This window comes from Sinocyclocheilus anshuiensis, unplaced genomic scaffold (genome assembly GCF_001515605.1).
Source record: "Sinocyclocheilus anshuiensis isolate Anshui unplaced genomic scaffold, SAMN03320099.WGS_v1.1 scaffold912, whole genome shotgun sequence".
Lineage (NCBI taxonomy): Eukaryota > Metazoa > Chordata > Actinopteri > Cypriniformes > Cyprinidae > Sinocyclocheilus > Sinocyclocheilus anshuiensis.
Genome location: NW_015549618.1, coordinates 196,620 through 217,462, shown reverse-complemented (window position 1 = coordinate 217,462; position 20,843 = coordinate 196,620). Strand labels below are relative to the sequence as shown.

The following is a 20,843-nucleotide window of genomic DNA, read 5'->3' as shown; positions in this document are numbered from 1 at the left end:
CAACAACATAGGGCATAGAGACACTCCCACCACACGAACACAACACTACAGTCTGTAAGCATCAGTATTATCCCAAAGTTGTCCTAATCCACACCTCCTACAAAGGCGCAATTGCATTGGCCTGCTTGCAAATGCGTAAGAACTGGAGGAAAAGAAGTTGAATGATGTATTTCATGTTAACTACCTGCTCTTGCAGTTAGTGACTACGCATTCAGACACTTGCTAAAATAAAAGCTGCCAGAATACAAAGCGCAATAAACGGTTGCATCCCCCATTAATCAATTCTCCTCCTCTCAGGTTTGTTGAATGTAAAGACTGTGGGCGGAAGATGCATCAGATCTGTGTCCTGCATTATGAGGTTATCTGGCCTTCTGGGTGAGTTTGAAAACACCTCAGAGTGAACAGTGTTGCTCTGATATCGATTCTGGATGCGATGCGGGAAGTCAACACTAATGAGCGTTTCTCTGCAGTTTCATCTGCGATAACTGTTTGAAAAAGAGTGGGAAGACGAGAAAAGAGAGCAAGTTTTCGGCAAAAAGTGAGTAATAGGATTGTTCTTGTGATGCATTAACGTTAAATGGATGGTCATTTACTCTTCCTCATGTCGTTCCAAACCTGTATGACTTCTGTTCATCTTTGAAACACAAATGAAGGTATTTTTAATGAAACCTGGGAGATTTCTGTCCCTTCATTAGCTGTTTCCATCACCCTGTTTTTATGTGCATTTTGAAGTATTGCATCGGAAACGAGTGGTAGAAACGCCAAATTTCCCTTAAAGTCCCTTAAAGGGTTAGTTCACCCAAAAATGAAAATTGGCTTGTGTTTGATAGAGCTTGGAATAGCCAGGACAATTTTTTAATATAACTCCGACTGGATTCGTCTGAAAGAAGAAAGTCATATACACCTAGGATGCTTCGAGGGTGAGTAAAACACAAGCCAATTTTCATTTTTGGGTGAACTAACCCTTTAATATACAAAAAAGTTCTTACGCTCGTTTGAAGTGTTTTTTGATTTTTGCGAAAAAGGGTTAATGCGAAAAATGGGAGCAGGAAACGCATTTACCAAATAAATTCCTTCATGTGCATCAAAAAAGTCATGTGACTGCGCGATGGGACGGCATAACATGGCTAACCAATAGACCGATGTTGTTGCACGGCATCTGAAATGTTGCACAGCATCTAAAATGTTATGGTCATTCTTAAAAGCCAGAGTAAAGTCTTTTTTGTCTTTTTCTTGAGGAAGTGACCATTTTGTTCTCTTTGACTCGTTGGATGGAAACTGTGCTTATTCGCAAATGCTTTATGCGATATTGCAATTTGGCGCATAAGTTAAATTTGCAAATTTGGATAGAAACCCAGCTACTTAAAGTCCATGCAACCAAACATTTGACAATTCGAAAAAGCTCCTAAAGACACCGTAAATGTTATCCATGTGATTTGAGTGTTTCAATCCAAGTCTTCTGAAGAGACATGATCACTTGATATGATGAACAGATATAGTTCAGGCTTTTATTCACATACAAACATTGATCAACACATATGCATAGATCTCAAAAGTGCTTGCTTCTGTTTACAATTCTTTTTGGTGAAATCTCTCAGCTTTCAATAAAAATATCAGGTTTCATTAAAAACTATCCCTTTACAAGTGTTGTGCTTAATGCTGTTGTCTTCGATCCAGGGTTGCAGGTGACGCGGTTAGGCACGTACATAGAAGATCGGGTGAACAAATACTTGAAGAGACAGAACCATCCGGAAGCTGGAGAGGTGTTCGTGCGAGTCGTAGCCAGTTCAGACAAAACGGTGGAGGTCAAACCTGGCATGAGGGCCAGGTAAATGTAACCTCCATGCTTACCTTTTATTTTTCCAGTAAGCTAAATCTTCAGATAACCCTTCAGAGGGCAAGTTTGGATGCAGAACCAATAAATCAACTGGTTTGCCTGATCATTTTCCTGGTCAAGAGTTTCACCCATTTCAATATAGGTTCATCAAACAAATGCTATGGTGTGCTAGTGTTTGTTCTTTGAACAGGTAAAGGTGAGTTAATCCCCTGCTTCATTTCAGGTTTGTAGACACAGGAGAGATGCCCGAGAGCTTCCCCTACAGAACCAAAGCACTTTTCGCCTTTGAGGAGATTGATGGAGTGGACGTGTGTTTCTTCGGCATGCACGTGCAAGAGTACGGCTCTGATTGCCCTTTCCCTAACACCAGGTAAACTCTTACTGGAGTTCTTTTGAGAAACAACAGACATATACGCCAATGCACGTAATACTCAGCATGCAATGAAGGTAAAAGTTAGTTTCTTTATTTTTTTTGTACCTATCTAGACGGGTATACATATCGTACCTCGATAGTATTCACTTCTTCAGACCTCGCATGCTGAGAACAGCAGTCTATCACGAAATCCTCATCGGCTATTTGGAATACGTCAAGAAGCTTGGGTAGGTTTCTCCATATAAATCTTCCTTGAGGCCGACCAATACAGTTCCCATTCATGCCCTGAACTTTGAATATTTCCACCGCAGATATGTTACGGCACACATCTGGGCATGTCCACCTAGTGAAGGTGATGACTATATCTTCCACTGTCACCCTGCCGACCAGAAAATCCCAAAACCCAAGCGCCTGCAGGAGTGGTACCGCAAAATGCTGGACAAGGCATTTGCTGAGCGGATACTGCATGACTACAAGGTATAGCATGGACCATGTGATCTTAATTTTGTTTTGATTGTGTGTATGCTATCAAGTACACAGTTATATGGTATAAATACAATGTGTTTGTGTTTAATAGGACATCTTTAAGCAAGCAACTGAGGACCGTTTGACGAGTGCAAACGAGCTTCCATATTTTGAGGGTGATTTTTGGCCCAATGTGTTGGAGGAGAGCATCAAGGAGTTGGAACAGGAGGAAGAGGAGAGGAAAAAAGAAGAAAACACGGCAGCTTGTGAAACTCCAGAGGTGAAAATTTTAGGATACTCTGCATAGGGTTCATTTTATTTGATATTCTGTAGATTAATTTGCATCTTTTACAAACTCCAAACACCTTTTATAGACTCTTTTATTCTTTCTAACAGGGCATGCCAGGGGACAGTAAGAATGCAAAGAAGAAGAACAACAAGAAAACAAATAAGAATAAAAGTAGCATGAGCCGAGCTAATAAAAAGAAACCTGGGATGCCGAATGTAGCCAGTGATCTTTCTCAGAAACTCTACGCCGCAATGGAGAAACACAAAGAGGTCTACTATATGTTCTTCATCTGATCATAAAATTGCTCTCAAAGGCATTGCATGACTCATGTACATTGTTTAACTTGAAAGTTTTACTGTTTTGCATGTCAGATTTTGATATGCATATATAAGCCAAGTGTTTTTCTCTGGAAAAATCTTGAGAAACCTCTTACCGTGTCCTACATATTCTCCCAGGTGTTTTTTATAATCCATCTGCACTCTGGGCCCATGGTCAACTCATTACTACCCATTGTTGACTCCGATACCCTTTTGACCTGCGACCTGATGGACGGAAGGGACGCATTCTTGACGTTAGCACGGGATAAACACTGGGAGTTCAGCTCTTTACGGCGCTGCAAATGGAGCACCATGTGCATGCTGGTGGAATTGCACAACCAGGGCCAGGACCGCTTTGTCTACACCTGCAACGAATGTAAACACCATGTCGAGACACGCTGGCACTGTACTGTCTGCGAGGTAAGATCCAGAGGCTCCTGTAACACGTTACAGCTGTCCTTTATGATCAGTAGTGGATGTGGGTGTGTTTCTGGGTTTGTGCATAAGAGAAGTAAACCTTTGGGATTATGAAACTTGGGAAGCCGTGGGATCTTTTAGTAACAACTATTCTACTAGTAGCTTTAAACACATCTTTCACGTTTTGTCCATTTGTTGTTGATGCATCATAACCATTTCTTGTCTTTTCATAAGGAGACATCTGGTCATCCCTTGATAATCACTCTATCCTCATCTTTCCTCAGGACTTTGACTTGTGCATTAGTTGCTACAACACTAAGGGCCACGAGCACCAGATGGTTAAGTGGGGTCTGGGTCTGGACGATGACAACAGTCAAAGCGGCGAGGCCTCCAAGAGTCCACAGGAGAGTCGGCGTCTAAGCATCCAGCGTTGCATCCAGTCTCTGGTGCATGCCTGCCAGTGCCGCAATGCCAACTGCTCCCTGCCATCTTGTCAGAAGATGAAGCGTGTAGTGCAGCACACCAAGGGCTGCAAACGCAAGACAAACGGTGGCTGTCCAGTGTGCAAGCAGCTCATTGCGCTCTGCTGCTATCATGCCAAGCACTGTCAGGAGAACAAGTGCCCCGTGCCCTTTTGCCTCAACATCAAGCACAAACTGCGTCAGCAGCAGCTGCAGCACAGGCTCCAGCAGGCGCAGATGATGCGCAGACGCATGGCTACTATGCAGGGCCGAGCCATGCCTCAGAGCCTACCCTCGCCGCCTGCATCAACAGCCCCCAGCACGCCCACCTCACATCAGCAACCCAACACCCCTCAAACACCGCAACCGCTATCCAACCAGCCAACGACTCCCAATGCGGGCGTCATGTCCCCGGCTTATCCCAATGCTCCCCGCAAAGGACAACCCCCTCCTCAAGCTTCACAGGGCAAACCAGGCCCACAGGCTTCCCCGCTACACCAGCAGCAGTCTCCGCTCCCGCAACCTCCCCAGCAGCAGCAGCCAACGGCACAACAGCCTCCTCAGCAACAGCCTCCGCCTATGGCGGTCAAAATGGCACGGCACATAGAGATGGTCGCGCAGGCTCAGCACCAACAGAACTATCGCATGACCATGAATGGCCTTCCCATGAACCACCAGCAGCCACGCATGCCAGGCTCGATGCAGCCGCCCATGCAGCATGTTGGGCCACGCGGGCAACAGGTCATGCCGCAAATCCCGCAAGGACAGTGGACTGGAGGCCCTCAGCCAGGCATGCAAGCGGCTCAGCAGCAGGTTGCTCCGCCACAGACCACACCACAGACCATGCCTATACAGAGGCCCATGATGCCCCAGCAAGCTGCACAGCCACGCATGATGGTGCCCACGCAGGGCCCGCGACCGCAAGCACTCCAGAGACCCGGAGCCATTGCCCCAAATGCCTTGCAAGACCTGCTACTCACCCTCAAGTCGCCCAGCTCGCCCCAACAACAGCAGCAGGTGTTGAACATCCTCAAATCGAACCCGCAACTCATGGCCGCCTTCATCAAACAGAGGACCGCCAAGTACCACGCCAACCAGCCGCAGCAGCAACAAGCGCAACAAGGCATGCATGCAGCGCAGAACATGGCAGCAATGCAGGCGGTGCCACGACCCGGCATGGCGCCGCAGCAGCAAGCACAGCAGCCCGCTCCACAGGGCATGGCAGCTCTTGGAGCGCAGGGGCAGCTCATGAACCCTGTGCACGCCAACAACCCTCAGCTGCAGGAGTTGTACCGCCGTCAGCTTTTGCGGCAGCAGCAGCAGCAGGCAGTGATACCGCAGGCACATGGCCAGTTCCCACAGGCACAAGGGACTGCTACCAACTACACGCAACTCCGGATGCAGCAGCAGCAACAGTTGGCCATGCAGGCAACAGGCGGACCCATGGGACAGCTGCCCCCTATGGCCCAGATGGGGCAAGCTGGGATGGGAATGGACGGCACATCCAACCTCCTGCACCAACGCATGCTCCAGCAGCAGCAGGTCATCCTCAAGCCTCCAATGGGCTCGCCGGCGCAACCGAGTTCAATGAGCCCACAAACTCACCTGCTTTCCGGCCAGCCACAAGGCGTGCACCTCCCCGGCCAACCCATGGCTAATGCACTCAGTAATCAGGTGTGCTCGCCGGCCCTCGTACAGTCGCCCAGACCTCCGTCGCGGCAGCCCCCTCCACATTCCAGTCCTTCCCCACAGGTTCAGCCGCAGCCTTCGCCGCAGCACACAGGATCACCACACCCTGGACTGACGACGCCCATGCCTGGCTCCATGGAGCAGGCGCACCTGGGCACACCTGAGCAGAGTGCCATGCTCCCGCAACTTAATACGCCCAACCGCCAAGGGCTGCCCAGTGACTTAGGCATGGTGGGAGACACAACGGGAGACACGCTGGAGAAATTTGTGGAGGGATTGTAGCGTTTACTGGGAGACTCCACCCACCACAGTCTCCTCGTTCCTCTTTTTTTGTGTCTCTGTTGGTTTTTCTCTAATATTCTCGAATTTTTTTGTACTGACATGTAAAAAGTTTGAAGAAATGTATGGGGGGAAAAAAAAGAAATTTATGTCAACAAGGAATAGGGAATGTTGATGTTTCCTAAAAACACAAGACTGATTGCTTCCTTTTAAGAGGGATTTGAAAATTGTTGTTTAAAAGAAATATAAATCACAAAGAATATATTTTTTGTTCAGTTCAGACCTTTGCGTGGTCAATGTTTTGTTTTAAATTTTAGTTTTGGTTTCGGGGGAGGGCGGTCTGGTTTCATGCGTTTTTTTTTTTTTAAGAAAATTACGAAACTTCATTATATTATTCATACCTTTTGTTTTATACTTTGTCTAACTTTGCAGCATTTTTGTTTTGGAAGACTGTAAAATAATTTGTCTGAGAGTTTGGGTCAGGGTTTCTCTGCTCTGTCTGTCATCCTTCCTGGCTATTGTATTCTAGTGTTGTACCATTTTTTCAGACATTCATTCGAAGGCATTTCCTCCTTTCCTCATTGTGAAGTTTGTACGAGGAGAACTATTTGTTTGTATTGATAGGAACTGTGCATACGCATGTATGCAGACATACAAACAGACAGACACACATATGCATCACTCAGACAATACAGCACCGACCCCAAGAGGACATGTACACATTTACAACATCTCACTGGCCTGGATCCAGAGGTTCTGTCTTGCAGATGTAGAATATTGTTGCTTTTTGTCCTAATTTTGTCATACAGATATATAAATATAAAGAGAGCTAGAGAGAACAGAGGGAGAGAGGGGGGCCCCTAAGCTGAGCGGGAGGGAATGGGCGATCACTGGTTGACTGCTTGTTGGAAACACAGAATGGATTCTGCTATTGACCCTCATTCCTCTCACACAAACTTGAACAGGGGCTACTTTTTCCCTTTATGTAAATCATGCAAGTTATTAAGCAAAGTACTATAAATATAAGGAAGAGAGAATGGAATCACTGTATAAACTGGTTGGAAAAAAAAGGTATTTCTTACTTGTATACCATATTGTTAAATAAACTGTGTGCAACAGATCAAAATCATGTGTATTCTATGTTATTATATGCTAAAGCTACTTTGAGCATGTTAGGTTGTAGCGTCCTTTGGCTTATATAATTGTTATCAAAATGTATAAATACTTAAACTAGTTATTGGCAATATGTAATGTAATTTACCATCTTTTTTTTTTTTTTTTTTTAGCTATGTCGCCGTTTCGTAAGTTCAGTCACATGACTCGGAGATGTTTCGCAATCGACGCAGTCATTGCGTCACCGCGTACTGGACGTCACCGGAAGTAGACGGCGGCGGCTGCGGGACGGTACTTTGAACAAGAGTAGCCGCCGCTGCAGCACATTTTTATCAAAAACCCGTCGTTTTGCGGCATTAAATCATCTGTTTCACAGACATATAATGAAGTGCGTCTTGCTAACGGTCCGTATTCACGTTGTTATGGAATGAATCGTAATACAAGTACGTTAACCGATATAATTACGTTCGAATAGTAGCAGAGTGAAATGTAAACAAAGGTAAATATGTTTTTCATGAGTGTCTATAAAATGCGCTTGAACAGATGAGCTTGTAGTTTCGTGCATGTTATCCACAATATTAAAATACAAATGACGTTTAATGATCCATAAATATGGATCCATATAAGAACTGACACATGTGACAGATCATGTGTGTGATTGGCTCATCATGGACGACTCGGACCAAGACTTCACCGACCTCTGCTCTCGTCTCCTCAAAAGAGTGAGGAAGAAAGGAGCAGGAGGTTCTGGAGATGAAAAGAGATCAGCAACCAAGGATGAGGAGCCATCCTCCCCCTCTTCTAGAAGAAACCCCCCTAAGAGGAGAAAGAAGACTGACAAAGATGTTACTAAGACTGAAATAAAGAGTAAGATCAATGGCAGGACTCAGGCTGTAGGGTCTGGTGATGTTTCTCAGCCCGCTCCTGAAGTATCTGGCACAGGGAAAGTCAAAGATGCAGTGATCCGGAGAATGCAGCGGTTTAAGAGAGCCAGTCCAGAGAGACTCCTGCATGCAGAGACCGACCAACCCACAAGCACAGAGTCTGATGGAAACCATCTCACCACTGCTGGGATCCAGCTCACAGGTATGGTGTCAAAAAGGGTTTTCAACCCAGGGACCCTCACCCAGTCCCTCAACTTCATAAAAGCATGGTACTTACCATACCACATTTTATAATGTTGTGCAGCTCATTAGGTAGTAAAAACAAATTTAACAAATTTGTTCCAAACCTGTGTGAGTTGTATTCTTCTGTTGAACACAAAAGAAGGTATTTTGAAGAATGTTGTTAGCCATTGAATTCAATACTTTTTTCTCATACCTGGAAGTCAATGGCTACCGTCAACTGTTTGGTTACCAGCATTATTCAAAATATCTTCAGAAGAAAGAAATTCGTACAGGTTTGGAATGACGTGAGGGTGAGTAAATGTTCCTTTTTGGGTGAACTATGCCTTTAAGTTGGAGTTAGTTAATTACCAGGTAATTTCAATGTTATGCAACCATCAGCAATAAATATTTTTTGGTTTGGTTGGGGTACTAGTGTATTGTTTTTTTCTTAAACATTTTAGACTTTTATTTGCCCAAGCAATGATTTCATGGCCCTCCACCAAAAAATACATTTGTAATTAATATTGTAAATAAAAAATTCAATACATTATATATAAAAATGTTTGTGTTTATATATAAAACATAAAAAATATATTGTAATGTTTGGATTTTTTTCATTACAAAAGAACATTTGTTAATGTGCAATAATAACTGTTAATGTTAAAGTATAACTCCAGGACTCCGTAAATGTATTAAATGTACTATTTTTTATTATTATAAACTATTATACTATTTTTATTATAATACTATAATATTATATTATAAATGTATTATTTTTTGTTAAACTGTGAGCTGTGGTATACGGTTCAAAACAGTCATAAAAATGGATCGCTTTGTAACTTGCAACTCAAAAAAACACAATTCAGAAAACAAAATATCATTGTAAATCAAATGTACATGTCTTTATGGCTTGAGACTTTTAACGTCATCAATAAAAGTAATTTGTCTAAAGTATCATTTTAATTTTATCGATTCCGATTCTGCTTATCGATTCCCGGTTTTGATTCCAATGTGGTTAAAAAATGAAGTCAGACATTTAGATATCAAACATATTTAACCTGTGTCTCTTTTTGCCATGAACAAAAATCAGCCGGCTACATAAAAACTGGACTCGATAAGAACTGTTTGTGTGCAAAAAAGAGAAGCATGATTCTGGATAAATTGAGACTTATGTTTTTTTTTTATGAGGTTGTATTTCACAATTCTGAAGAAAAAATATTAGACAACTAAACAAAATCTCATGGAATTGATGCATGGAATGATTCAATGACTCACTCAAGATTTTCATTACTGGATGAATCAGTGTTTTTGAATGAATCTCTTGAATGAATTATTCAAAGACAAATACATGTTTAACAGCCCCTTTTCGCCGCTTAAAAAAAAAAAAGATATACACACAGGAATTGATAGGTGGAATTCAATTTTAATTTTACAAGTATCCGATTCCTGACCTTAAGTATCCAATTTTGGAATTGAAAAATAAAAAATAAAAAAAATAATATTATAAATGTTATATTACATCTGATTTTTTTAAAAATTTGCAATAATTGTAAAAAAAACAGCAAAAAAAAAAACATGCTTTTATGGCATGTTTCATGTAATCAGTGAAAGTCAAAACGTGTATGTGTTTGTGTGTGTTCTACAGAAGATGTGAGCAGCGATGAGGCCCTGGCTCTTCAGCTCCAGCAGGAGTTGGATCGTGAGGCTCGGTCCTCTAGAGACGTGGAAGATGAAGGATTGTTCTTCTGCCAGCTCTGTCAGAAAGATCTGTCAGCCATGAGCCCTCCACTGCGCACTCAGCACATCAACAGGTGCGTTATCACCACTGTACACTGCATTATGAGGCATCATTCATATTCCACACATGGGATGAGTTTCACTTTTGACATCGGTCTCGTTCTCCTGCTTCGTAGATGTTTAGATGCAAGCGAGAGCAGCGCTCCTTCAGCATCCCATCATTCCCACCCCAGACCACGGGTCCCAGAGTGTCCCATTTGTGGAAAGAGTTTTAAATCAGAAAAAAGCCGGTCTGTCCACCTAAAGCGTTGCTCGACTGATATGGGTGTGAAACCAAATGATCTTCTCCAGGCTCTGAGGAGACAGGCTGCCGAGACAGCGAGCGACAGCACCACTGACCAATCGTAAGTCAGCCATTTATTACATTTTTATTAGATTTTATTAGATTTTTGTGATACTATATACTTAGATGTGTGCATATATACACACTTATGTATATATATATATATATATATATATATACTTGAATTTATATACTTAGTTTTATATGTATACAAGTTATACATTTTTATACTTCAAAAAATAACAAAAAACATGCAGAACATTTTTTTTTCAATGTGACATTTTCTTGACTATTATGCACATTTTTATCTTCACCTTTTATTACTGTAATGCAAAAAATCTCATTTTCATCACAGTAATTGGAAAGTATGTATACAGCACAGTACTGTTTTGCACCTTATGCTGATTTAAATTTAAAACATTATCAAAAATCATACATTCTCAAGTAAAATATCGGTATGCACTACAGTAAATATAAATAGGGAGGAAAATGTGCTTAACTGTCAAGAAAACCTGGTTTAAGAAAAGTAAAACATATAGTTATTAAAAATAGATGACTTTTTAAAATAATTTCATCACTGGTTATTTGTGGATGCTTATTTAGACAGCAGCTAGGTAGTGGTACGATAACTAGGAGGGATGGTGTGCCTGTAAAAAAGAGAGCCAGGAGGAAAGCCCAGAAGTTGGAAGAGGACACAATGGTGGCGCTGGCTCTGTCCCGCTCTTTACTCGAGCAGGAAATGGAAAAGGAGCGAGAGATGGCCGAGGAGAGGGAGATACTGACTCCGCTCTCCAGTCCTCCTGCGACAGTGGCTCCTGTCCTACAGTGGAAACCTGGAGCAGGTAAACTCCCCTTTGTCAGTTAAACATATGCAGTGCAATCGCAGGTTATTACACATAGTGCATCATTCCTGTTCTCTTTCAGGTAAGGGCCGTGGGAAGAGAAGGAAGGGAGCGTCTCCTGTCCACCCACCACTTCTCCTCATCCAGGACCCTCAGACAGCACTGAACCGTCTGCAGGAGCGGGTTTCGTCTCTCCTGCTCTGTTCCAGACCCCCCTCTCCGCCAACACCAACTCTTTCCCCCTCCGCGCTCCCTCTTCATCCTCAAGCCCCCCTCTGGGACAAAAGTGCCCTTCATGGAGGAGGACCAGATGCAGTTTCAGAGTTTTACACCTCAGAACTAAGCAACTTCATGCAGCCATGGGTTGCACCGGAGGTGAGATAGTTACTTTCTTCATAAATTCACCTTGTCTTATTATGCACAATTCAACAGAGTGCATTATTTTAGACAAAAATTCTACATTTATTTTTTTTATCAAAATGTAGCAACTGTAAAAATTGGATTTTAATAAAAACATAAAACCACATTGCTGCATTTTATAATGTACAGTAGTACCGATCATTAGTTCAAAAATATGTAAATATTAAAAAGGAGACATATTGTAATTTGTCAGAAAATATTTTATAAAATATACATGTGCTAAAATTTGTTTCACTACATAATTTGCAATACAAAAATAGCTTTAAAAGTATCCATGACAACTATAAATTAATGTGTTTTACTGATTTATTTTTTTGGACTTTCTTAATAAATTCTTATTGTGCTATTGTGTACAATTCACCAGTGTGTGCTATTTCAAGTTATTCTAACAAAAATATAAATTATTATTTTTTTTTTTAATCAGAATGTATTACCTGTAAATTGGGTTTTTATTAAAAACAAAGTAACATTACTGCATATTATAAAACGGATAGTTCCGGTCCTTGATTCTGATTGGTTGAGCCATGTTCGAAGCTGTTGTAAATTAGTCATTTAAACATACACCTTTGTTTACGTTTGTGTGTTGCTTGGCAACCACTTTGTTGCAACCACAACTGATTCTGAGGAACTACATTGTTTGGTGGAAGAATAATGTTTTTATTAATATCATTACACTTTATTTGCTCTGTTTTATTTTGTGAAACCTTACTACGTATATGGAATAACTCCGCTTCGCGTCGTGCCTAACAACGCCCCTTAGCTGTTATAAATTCACTGTAAACCACGGCTTCACAGGGCTTATTGCTTTAATATAAAATAGTGCAAAACATTAGCTAGGAATTTAGAAAATTGATTGAAAGAGATTAGTTTAGTTGTATACTTTAAGCCCAGCGCACACTGTGCGATTTTGGCCACGGTTTGGTCGTCCGAGTCAAATTTTGAAAATCCTAAAAGATTCCTATAATCCTTGGCTAAAATCTGTAGTCTTTGATCGCTGGTTTGACATGTTCACCGACAGCCAATTACTGGCCGTTGCGATCAAATTTGAGCACCGACAAAATTCTGGCAGTGTCACAAGATTTGGCGCAGAGTCCTGCAGTGTGACGACGTCTTCGTTTTTCAAGACAAGCCATGATCAGAATTGATGCTTTCTTCTCGCCGCCAGAAACTCCGGCGCTCTCGTCCTCCGCTCACAGAATTCCTATGATGTGTTGCCTTTACTCTGATAAACACCAGTTGTGCCGCTGTTTTCATTTGGGTGTGTAGTGCTGCTTACACTATTCTTCTTAAATATGCTGCCATTCATATACTTTTAATGATAGCCAACATCAGCCCTGCGTGTAATGCAGCTCAGTCACTGAACGTGTGGGTTGATAATGTAAAACTCCAGACAAGTGTTCTTACGCACTCCCGTTTCGTACAGTCTGACATTAATGACAACTGAGATTCCACAGTGTGACATGATCATCATGTTCATACAGTCTGACAAGTAACAATCGTAAAGGACTATTAAAAATCGCACAGTGTGCATCCGGCTTCAGATATGTCTAATAGGCCACAACAGTAAGGATTTTTTCTGCTGGTCCAATTGGGCCAATATTTTGGATTTTTACTTTCCCTGACAATGTTTTCGATTGGGTCCATCAAAAATTAGTGTGTCAGAAAATATTTTAAGAAAGACGTTTCTTATGCTTACCAAGGCTGTGTTTATTATTTAATCAAAAACAGTAATAATTGTAAAATATTATTACAATTTAAAATAACTTTTCTATTTGACCATTTTTTTTTTTTATGCAATGCAAAGCTGAATTTTCAGCAGCCATTACTCCAGTCTTCAGTGTGATACTTTTTATTTGTTGGAATTCTTTGATGAATAGAAAGTTTGTATTTCTCACTGAATATTTTGTTTCATAGAAGTTAAAGTTACCCAGAAGTTAAAGGCGTTGTGGGTGCTGATGCTTAGTCTTTTTACATTATTACTTCAGAGAGAAAAGGTCAAGTCTCTTGAAGTAACTCCAGTCAAGAAATTTCCAGCTGAGGCTGATTCAGTCCAGGAAAAGCTTTCAGATCAGAGCCCAGCACAACACCAGACTAGCCGTCCTCTCACCCCCTGTTCGGGTACACCAGGCACCCAGGCTCTGCAGGACCTGATTGAGCTTGCAGAGGAAGGCATGACCCTCACCCAGTATGGATACACAACGTACACGGCTGCAGGGTACAAGTCAGGTAATATTGGTATTCTGTCGCAAGAAGACATCTTTTTTTATTTTAGTATCAGGCTCACACTGTCCCATGTTCTTTAGTTAAAGACAATGCTGTGAATGAACTTCCCTCAAGTGGTTTTGTTCCAGAGACAAATGGCAACAAGATGCCCAAGAAAACCCCAGTAAGAATTTCCTTCAGTTGTATCCATCTGTACTCACTTGTGATTGGATATGAATGAATTGGAATGAACAACCATATTTTTGTAATGTCCATTTTTGTGTTTTTCAGGTGTACGTTTCAAAGCTAGCATCAGATCTGAGCAGCATGGTGAACAACCCTCAACTCAGTGATGTGCAGTTACAGGTGGACAGTGGGGACGTTTTCTTCACGCACTTGTTTATGCTGTACACACGATGCCCCTTGCTGGCCAACATGGTAAGTGTATCTCTATCGCTGACGCCACAAGCATAAACTAATAATTAGGGCTGCACGATAAATCGCATGCGATATTTAATGCGCATCTTGTCAGAAAGCCGGTTCTGTAATCAGCGGTAAATCTCCATCACCTGCGTGCTTTCACATTGAGCAGCATTAACTACACAGAGCCGTTGTTCACTGATGAGTTGTTCACTGATGAGCCACGCAAAAAATCGCGCGAATATGAAAGTGGTTTAGCGCAGCTCGTCAGTGAACAACGGCTCTGTGTAGTTAATGCTGCTCAATGTGAAAGCACGCAGGTGATGGAGATTTACCGCTGATTACAGAACCGGCTTTCTGACAAGATGCGCATTAAATATCGCATGCGATTAATCGTGCAGCCCTACTAATAATCAAGAAGTGCAGACGAATAACCAATTACAATGTGTTTGTAGGTTCACGACTCAGGTTTTGGTGTTCAGGAGGAGGGTATGCCTGTCTCTCAGAGGGTGTTGTTGGGTAATGTGCTTGGGGAGGCAGTACTGGCCCTCCTGCAGTATCTTTACACAGCCCACTGTCCTCTGACACACACACTGCTACCCCACATACAGGAGCTTGCTGATAGGTCAGTGTGATGATTCTTATGATGTGGTTCAAATATTACAATTATTTCCCAGTAGGGGTGTTAACGGTACACACATTCATACCGAAAATTGTCAGCCTTGGTTTAACCACTGCACGAGTGGAACTTCATTCTATTGTTACTTTTAATAAGAAACAAAGTCTCATCTTTCAAATTATGTAAATTTTTTCAGGAAATTCAAACATTAAAAGCCGTTTTGGCGCTCTTTGATGTGGCACGACAGATCGCTGTATAAACGCCTCAGTTCAAATGGTAGTGCGGAGCGTGATCATCCCTTCCTCTTTACAACTAGTTTTAATGCGAAATAAACGTGAATGAATCATGTAATCGCTCAATTAGTGCTTCAACCGTGGAAAGACGTCAATAAAACAGCTTGTAAAAAAAAATGTCACATAGCATTTCATTTACCTCAGGCAAGTCATCAGTGTCCACAGCTCGTTAGTTTGCTAGAGAAATGAAGTCTAGAGAAGAAAATTCACAAAATATTAGACTTTATACTCATTATATTTTACTTTACCTGTTAGAGATGTCTTAATTATTTAATATATGTTTAAATAAATCTGTTAAGAAACAAGTTATGACATCCACTGTGTAAATTAATATATTTCAGCAATAAATAGAAATTTAAATTTACTTCAAATTTTTTTTTTTTTCATTTTAAAGTTAATTTACAAAGTGCATTATGTGCCATTTACATGATTGCATACACAATTTTTTTTTTAAGTTGAGTCTTGATTATATTTAAAAATAAATAACTGAATTTAAGTTTGGGCTCTGTTGTTAATTGTAACCTTAGTAATGTAAAAGGGCTCCCTATAGTTTAGAGCATAACCTGAGGTAGATTTTTATCCCTAAGAAAATTTTGATTATAATTGAATTTATTTAAAGAGAACAATTTGTTTAGTAAACCACTGTTTAATAAAAAAAGAAGCAATTTTATGTTGAGTTTTTTCCCCCTGCTCTACTGAAACCATACCGAACTGTGACGTCAAAACAGAGGTATGTACTGAACTGTCATGTTTGTGTACCATTACACCCCTATTTCCCAACCCCATTAGATATAAATTCAATCTAAGGTAGTAAAGATGTGTTATATTTCAGGTTTGGTTTGGCTGGGCTGCAGCAGCAGTGTGAGGAATATTCTGGAAGTGTGGGGGAAAACCCAAGAGAGGAATCTGAAGGCATATTTCCAGCACCTGAGCCTCATCTCGGGGACCAAGAAGACCAGAACTTGGCAGAAAGCAACTTCTTGGAGCTCCTCCAATCAATGTGGCAGCACGGGGACAGCGAAGAAGAGGATGATTTCAAAGAGACTGCTGTAGAGGAAAGAGACATGGAAGAGGAGCGAGAGAGAGAAGATGGAGAAAAAGAGGACCGGGTGGATGAGGAAGAGCTTGACGAGATCTATGAGTTTGCAGCAACACAAAGGAAGATAGAGACGATGTTGGAGGCTGCGACCGAGACCGAAGAAGCGGGAGATGCAAATACACCTCTCGGAAATGAGAAGAAGGATGAGACAGAAGACAGGAACGAGACAGAATCCCTCTTAGAGAAATCTGCCGGCAGTTGCCATAGTAACAAACAAGGCGTGGATGGGATGGAGGCTGCCATGGTAACAAGTCCAACAGAAGAAACCCTTAAAAACCCCAATTCGGAGACCGAGAGAGTTTGTTTGATTTCAGAATTAGATGAAAACAGAGACCCGGATGCCAGTCTAGACAAGAGCTATGACTGTTTATTCTCCCAGTCTGTAGGGGAATACATGGAACCATCACAGACGCCAGCGTCCTGCTCTCAGCAACAACGTAACAAGCCATCGCACACACTACAGCAAAACACACCCGCCCCGTTTCGTCCTTCATGTGTTGGTGAGGTGATCGACCTGTCTATAAGCCCTCCACCAAGCTCAGGTGTGTCAGGTGAGACTAACTTCCCCATGCCTGGAGTGTCTCCTGTTCCTCATGAGGGTGAACATACAGGCAAATCTCCACTAACAAAAGACAATTCAGTATGCCAGAAAATCGAAAACCCCGCTTCTCCTCCAGAATCTCAAAGCAAACAGGTTGAGCTCATTGTTCTCTCAGATTCTGGTGATGAAATGGATGTAGACAGCGGCCGCAATGCTGCTACCACTAAATGTGCTTTGACTCCTCAGTCTCCTTTCGAATCTCCCTCAGAACCTCTTCAGACGTCCACAAGCTATGCTTGCAAAGTCACAGAGAACAGTTTCAAAGAATCTGGATCCCAAGGCCATGCCGGCAAACGGGTAGATGCTTCCAAGGAGGTGTCGACTGATACAGAAGCCAGATCTGACCGATCAGAGCACTGTAGCCCCGGGATTGCAAATGAAAGCGTGTTTGATGGCTCTGCCGAGGTTTCATGGCTGATTCCAGCCACTCCGGTACCATCCACACGCTGTAGCTCTGCCCAGACCTGCATCAGCATGCGCCGAACCCAACTCTTCCCCAAGTCATCGTCCTCCTCTTCCTCTTCCTCTGTCTCGGGTGCTTTGAAACCTGCTAGCTTTGATTCTTCAAGCAGCAGCTGCATAAAAGAGAAGCCGGTATCCTTGTCTGAATTGCCCAAATCAGATCTGAGTCCCTCTAAAGAACGTCATAGCACTGATACAGGTCGCTCTCCAGGTTATCAGAGACCACTTCACCATCTGAGACTGTCTCAGGTTCCTTCTACAGATGTTTCTGATGGCTCCCACATTGGCAGCATCATGGGACATCCAACCCAGGGTGTCTCCAAGCCCTCAAGTAGCACTCCTCTCCATTCAGACTCTTCCTTACACCGTCAGATCCCATTTGGCTCCCCTGTGGTTGATGACTGCGAGGTTCGTCTCAGGGATAGTAGAGGTAATTCTAGATCCTTCGGTAGTCAGGGAAAAATTGGCTTAGTGTCTCTACAACCGAGTTCTTCTTCCCCTAGTAAGAAACCTGAGAAAAAGCACAGTAGCTCTCTTGAGCAGGGATGCTCCAGTCCGTCCCTGAACTCTCAAAGCTACAGTCGTCCAGAAAGATGGACAAAGAGAGAGAACGATGGGGTAGAGCGAATGGAATTGGGAGAGAATCCAAATCAAAGTGATGAAGAATTGGTGGATATTGCGGGAAACTCATTTAGTGACATGGATGGGTCTGGAAGAGTGGGAGAAGAGAATCCAAATCAAAGTGTCGATGAAGTGGTGGATATTGCAGGAAACTCATTTTGTGGCATGGACGAGCCTCCTATAGCGTTTGATGACTCCTGGGGTTTGGATGGAGGAGTTGGAAGCCAGAAGCCCTGCTTTAGTCTACGGCTTGACAGCAGCGGAGGTACAGTCAGTCCACCAGGTCTCGAGGGTAAGGGACCAATGTCCACGTCTCCTCTTGCATCTGGAGCTTGTACCAAAACTCCTGATCCAAGTCTAGGTCCATTTAATCACAGCCTACCTGATCCTGACATGTGGGATGATTGGGAAGAAGAGGAGGTGGCTTCCCTTCCTCTTTCTCAGAGATTGAAAGCTCCCTCTGCCAAGAGAGCTGCCGAACTAAAGACTCCCGGTAAGACAAGTTGTCCTCCTTGGTATGTTAATTATGTTTACCAGGAGCCCGGAACTCTAGATCTGTTAATTATGCATTGCATTTAGAAAGACTTTTTTGTTTTAGAAAACTTTCTTAAAATCAGCTTTAACTTTCTTCACAGTTGCTTGCAGAAAGAGGAATAAAGGACCGCTGGTGCCCATCACTCCCATGCCAGGCTTTTCCAATATGGACACACCAGAGCTCAAAAACAGACTCAACAGGTGAGCATAAAAAGAAGATATAGGCATTATAATGTTTAAAACATTTATTACTGCCATTGCATATCACAATAACAAACCAACAAACTATCTAAAAACTACCTTTCAATGACTTTTAACTAACTGGTCACAGATTCATTTTTAGTGCATGTATGAAGTTAGTTCTCCTCAGGGAGTTCAGTAGCAAAGTAAGTTTTTTTGCATAGTTTAAATGCTTTGTCTTCATTTTGAGTTAATGTATCAGTGGTTTTATAATGTAAACTGTGAAATGGTTTGCTGTAACACATTTTTTAATTGTAAGTAGTGATTTTTAAGAAATACAAATGTTTATCAAAATGTGATTATCACATTACAGAAAGTTAAAATGTACTTTATACATTTTATTTTTGATCCCTTAGGCCTGGCTGTTTTCTGTTGTAGACATTAAGCATCATGTTTTCTTAATTATTCTGCAGAAGTTAAAATATTTAGTACTTAATATTCATATATCTTATAATCAAAATCTTTCTCCATCTAATACTCCCTTACATTGACAGTGGGGTATTATGAAATTAGTTTAGACCAAATTAACTTTACATAAAGCTTAAGCATTCACAGTATTCAACATGCAAATGAGAATTAAATCCAGATGTGTGTGTTGTGTAACTCCGGTGTCACAAAGCCAAAGAAACGCATTCAGTAACACAGAGATGCGAAATGTTTTATTTTTTTTGGTCCAGGTTCGGCGTGCGTCCGCTGCCCAAGAAGCAGATGGTTCTGAAGCTGAGAGAGATCCATCAATACACCCACCAGCTGCAGAGCTCAGAGTCAGAGGAGGAGACCTCTGGACCCCAACGCCCACCGAATGCCTCTGCTCCGCTCTCCTTTAAGCAGCCTGCAGTGCCCCCTGCTGTCTCACCCGTGAAACTGCCACCAAGTGAAGAAGATGAGCTTTTATCAGCCTCTCAAAACTCAAATACATCCTCCACTGCGGAGTCTGACAGGTACAGCTCTTACACGACTATATACATAATTAATACTACAAGGAAATGTAGTTCAACCCATTTCTTCTTCCCAGGTCGAACCCAGAGCTGTGTGTGTCCGAAGACGACGACTCGGACAGCGAGGGCATCACGGCGTCTCAGGCTGTTGTGCGTGAGAAGGACAAACTCCTCGCAGTTCGTCAGTTCATCCGATCCGACCCCAAGCTGTACGCGCGAGTGCTGCAGTACCAGCCTCTCTCCCTGGCGGAGCTGCGGTCCAGCTTGAAAGCAGCGGGCATCAGGTTAGGTGCTGCTAAACTGCTAGACTTCCTGGACTCTCAGTGCATTACTTTCAGTACGGCCAAACAGGGCCAGAATGCATCTTCCCGCAGGAAACGACGTGTGAAAACGACAACCAGTGGCGGTGCAGCCGGAAGAGGAAGGAGAAAAGCAGCTAAGCCCAATGGAGGAGTTGCAATAAAATAATGTGGTTAAACTACATGATTTTAAGAATAAGCTGTTAAAGGACAATAATGGATTTCATCTTTTCAACTAAACAAATGTCTGACACACTCCGTGTGTCACTATTTCAGTGACAGGATTGAAACTAACTAAAATGCATTTATGTTTGTTTGTTTTTTTTTGTACAATGTTTGAAATGAAAATATTTTATAATTTTTTTTTTTTAATGAATTCAATTTAATGTCTGGATAATGTAATTAAGAGACATCTCTTAATGTGTCACATGTTTGTATACAAGAATAGGTTCATTTTAAGCTGTTTTATGTTGTGAATTTCATCCAATAGTTTTAGAGATTTCTTAAACCAAAATGTGCCTCTCAAACAAACCCCTTGCCCAAAAAAAAAAAAAGTTGCAAAAACAGTCAATAAATGTGCAGTCCACCAATTTTTCATGAATAAAATTAAAATTGAAAAAACAATCAAGACTTTTTTGCATTGTGACAATATTTTTTCATGACAAACAAGTATATTTCACACAACTAACATTAGCCTGTAATGCAAAAAAAAAAATTATATTACAATATATAATTATATATGTATCCAGAATTTTTTTTCTTGTACTTAATTACTTCTTTTTTTTTTTAAATCACAATGCAAAAATTATAAAACAAAATGATAGAAA

At 41.8% G+C, this 20,843-nt stretch overlaps 2 protein-coding genes across 4 annotated transcripts in view; both read left to right on the top strand.

Moving 5' to 3' along the window:
• Positions 1-6,318, top strand: part of LOC107659320 (CREB-binding protein-like) — a 60,291-nt gene extending 53,973 nt beyond the window's left edge. For 2 of the 3 annotated variants that reach the window (XM_016448223.1, XM_016448222.1), the window contains exons 21-30: positions 298-375; positions 471-538; positions 1,678-1,828; positions 2,061-2,207; positions 2,324-2,437; positions 2,522-2,687; positions 2,788-2,955; positions 3,072-3,233; positions 3,420-3,701; positions 3,983-6,318. In XM_016448223.1, coding sequence (XP_016303709.1) covers positions 298-375; positions 471-538; positions 1,678-1,828; positions 2,061-2,207; positions 2,324-2,437; positions 2,522-2,687; positions 2,788-2,955; positions 3,072-3,233; positions 3,420-3,701; positions 3,983-6,130 — 3,484 coding nt within the window. In that variant the 3' untranslated portion in view covers positions 6,131-6,318. The remainder of the gene's footprint in view (positions 1-297; positions 376-470; positions 539-1,677; positions 1,829-2,060; positions 2,208-2,323; positions 2,438-2,521; positions 2,688-2,787; positions 2,956-3,071; positions 3,234-3,419; positions 3,702-3,982) is intronic. The other variant, XM_016448224.1, reaches the window with a different exon arrangement.
• Positions 6,319-7,533: 1,215 nt separating this feature from the next.
• On the top strand, positions 7,534-20,637 carry LOC107659319 (structure-specific endonuclease subunit SLX4-like). Its single transcript, XM_016448220.1, has 13 exons — positions 7,534-8,326; positions 9,992-10,157; positions 10,260-10,487; positions 11,030-11,268; positions 11,351-11,643; positions 13,674-13,914; positions 13,992-14,074; positions 14,182-14,328; positions 14,766-14,935; positions 16,055-18,498; positions 18,641-18,740; positions 19,457-19,720; positions 19,795-20,637. Exons 1-13 carry the CDS (start codon positions 7,909-7,911, stop codon positions 20,183-20,185), a joined length of 5,184 nt encoding a protein of 1,727 aa, XP_016303706.1. The 5' UTR covers positions 7,534-7,908; the 3' UTR covers positions 20,186-20,637.
• The last annotated feature ends 206 nt before the right edge of the window (positions 20,638-20,843 follow it).

Excerpts from the sequence above, each read along its gene's own strand:
- LOC107659319 (XM_016448220.1), top strand. The coding sequence starts at position 7,909 with ATGGACGACTCGGACCAAGACTTCACCGACCTCTGCTCTCGTCTCCTC. Across the intron at positions 8,327-9,991 it reads TGCTGGGATCCAGCTCACAG|AAGATGTGAGCAGCGATGAG; the intron begins GTATGGTGTCAA and ends TGTGTTCTACAG. Across the intron at positions 18,499-18,640 it reads TGCCGAACTAAAGACTCCCG|TTGCTTGCAGAAAGAGGAAT; the intron begins GTAAGACAAGTT and ends CTTTCTTCACAG.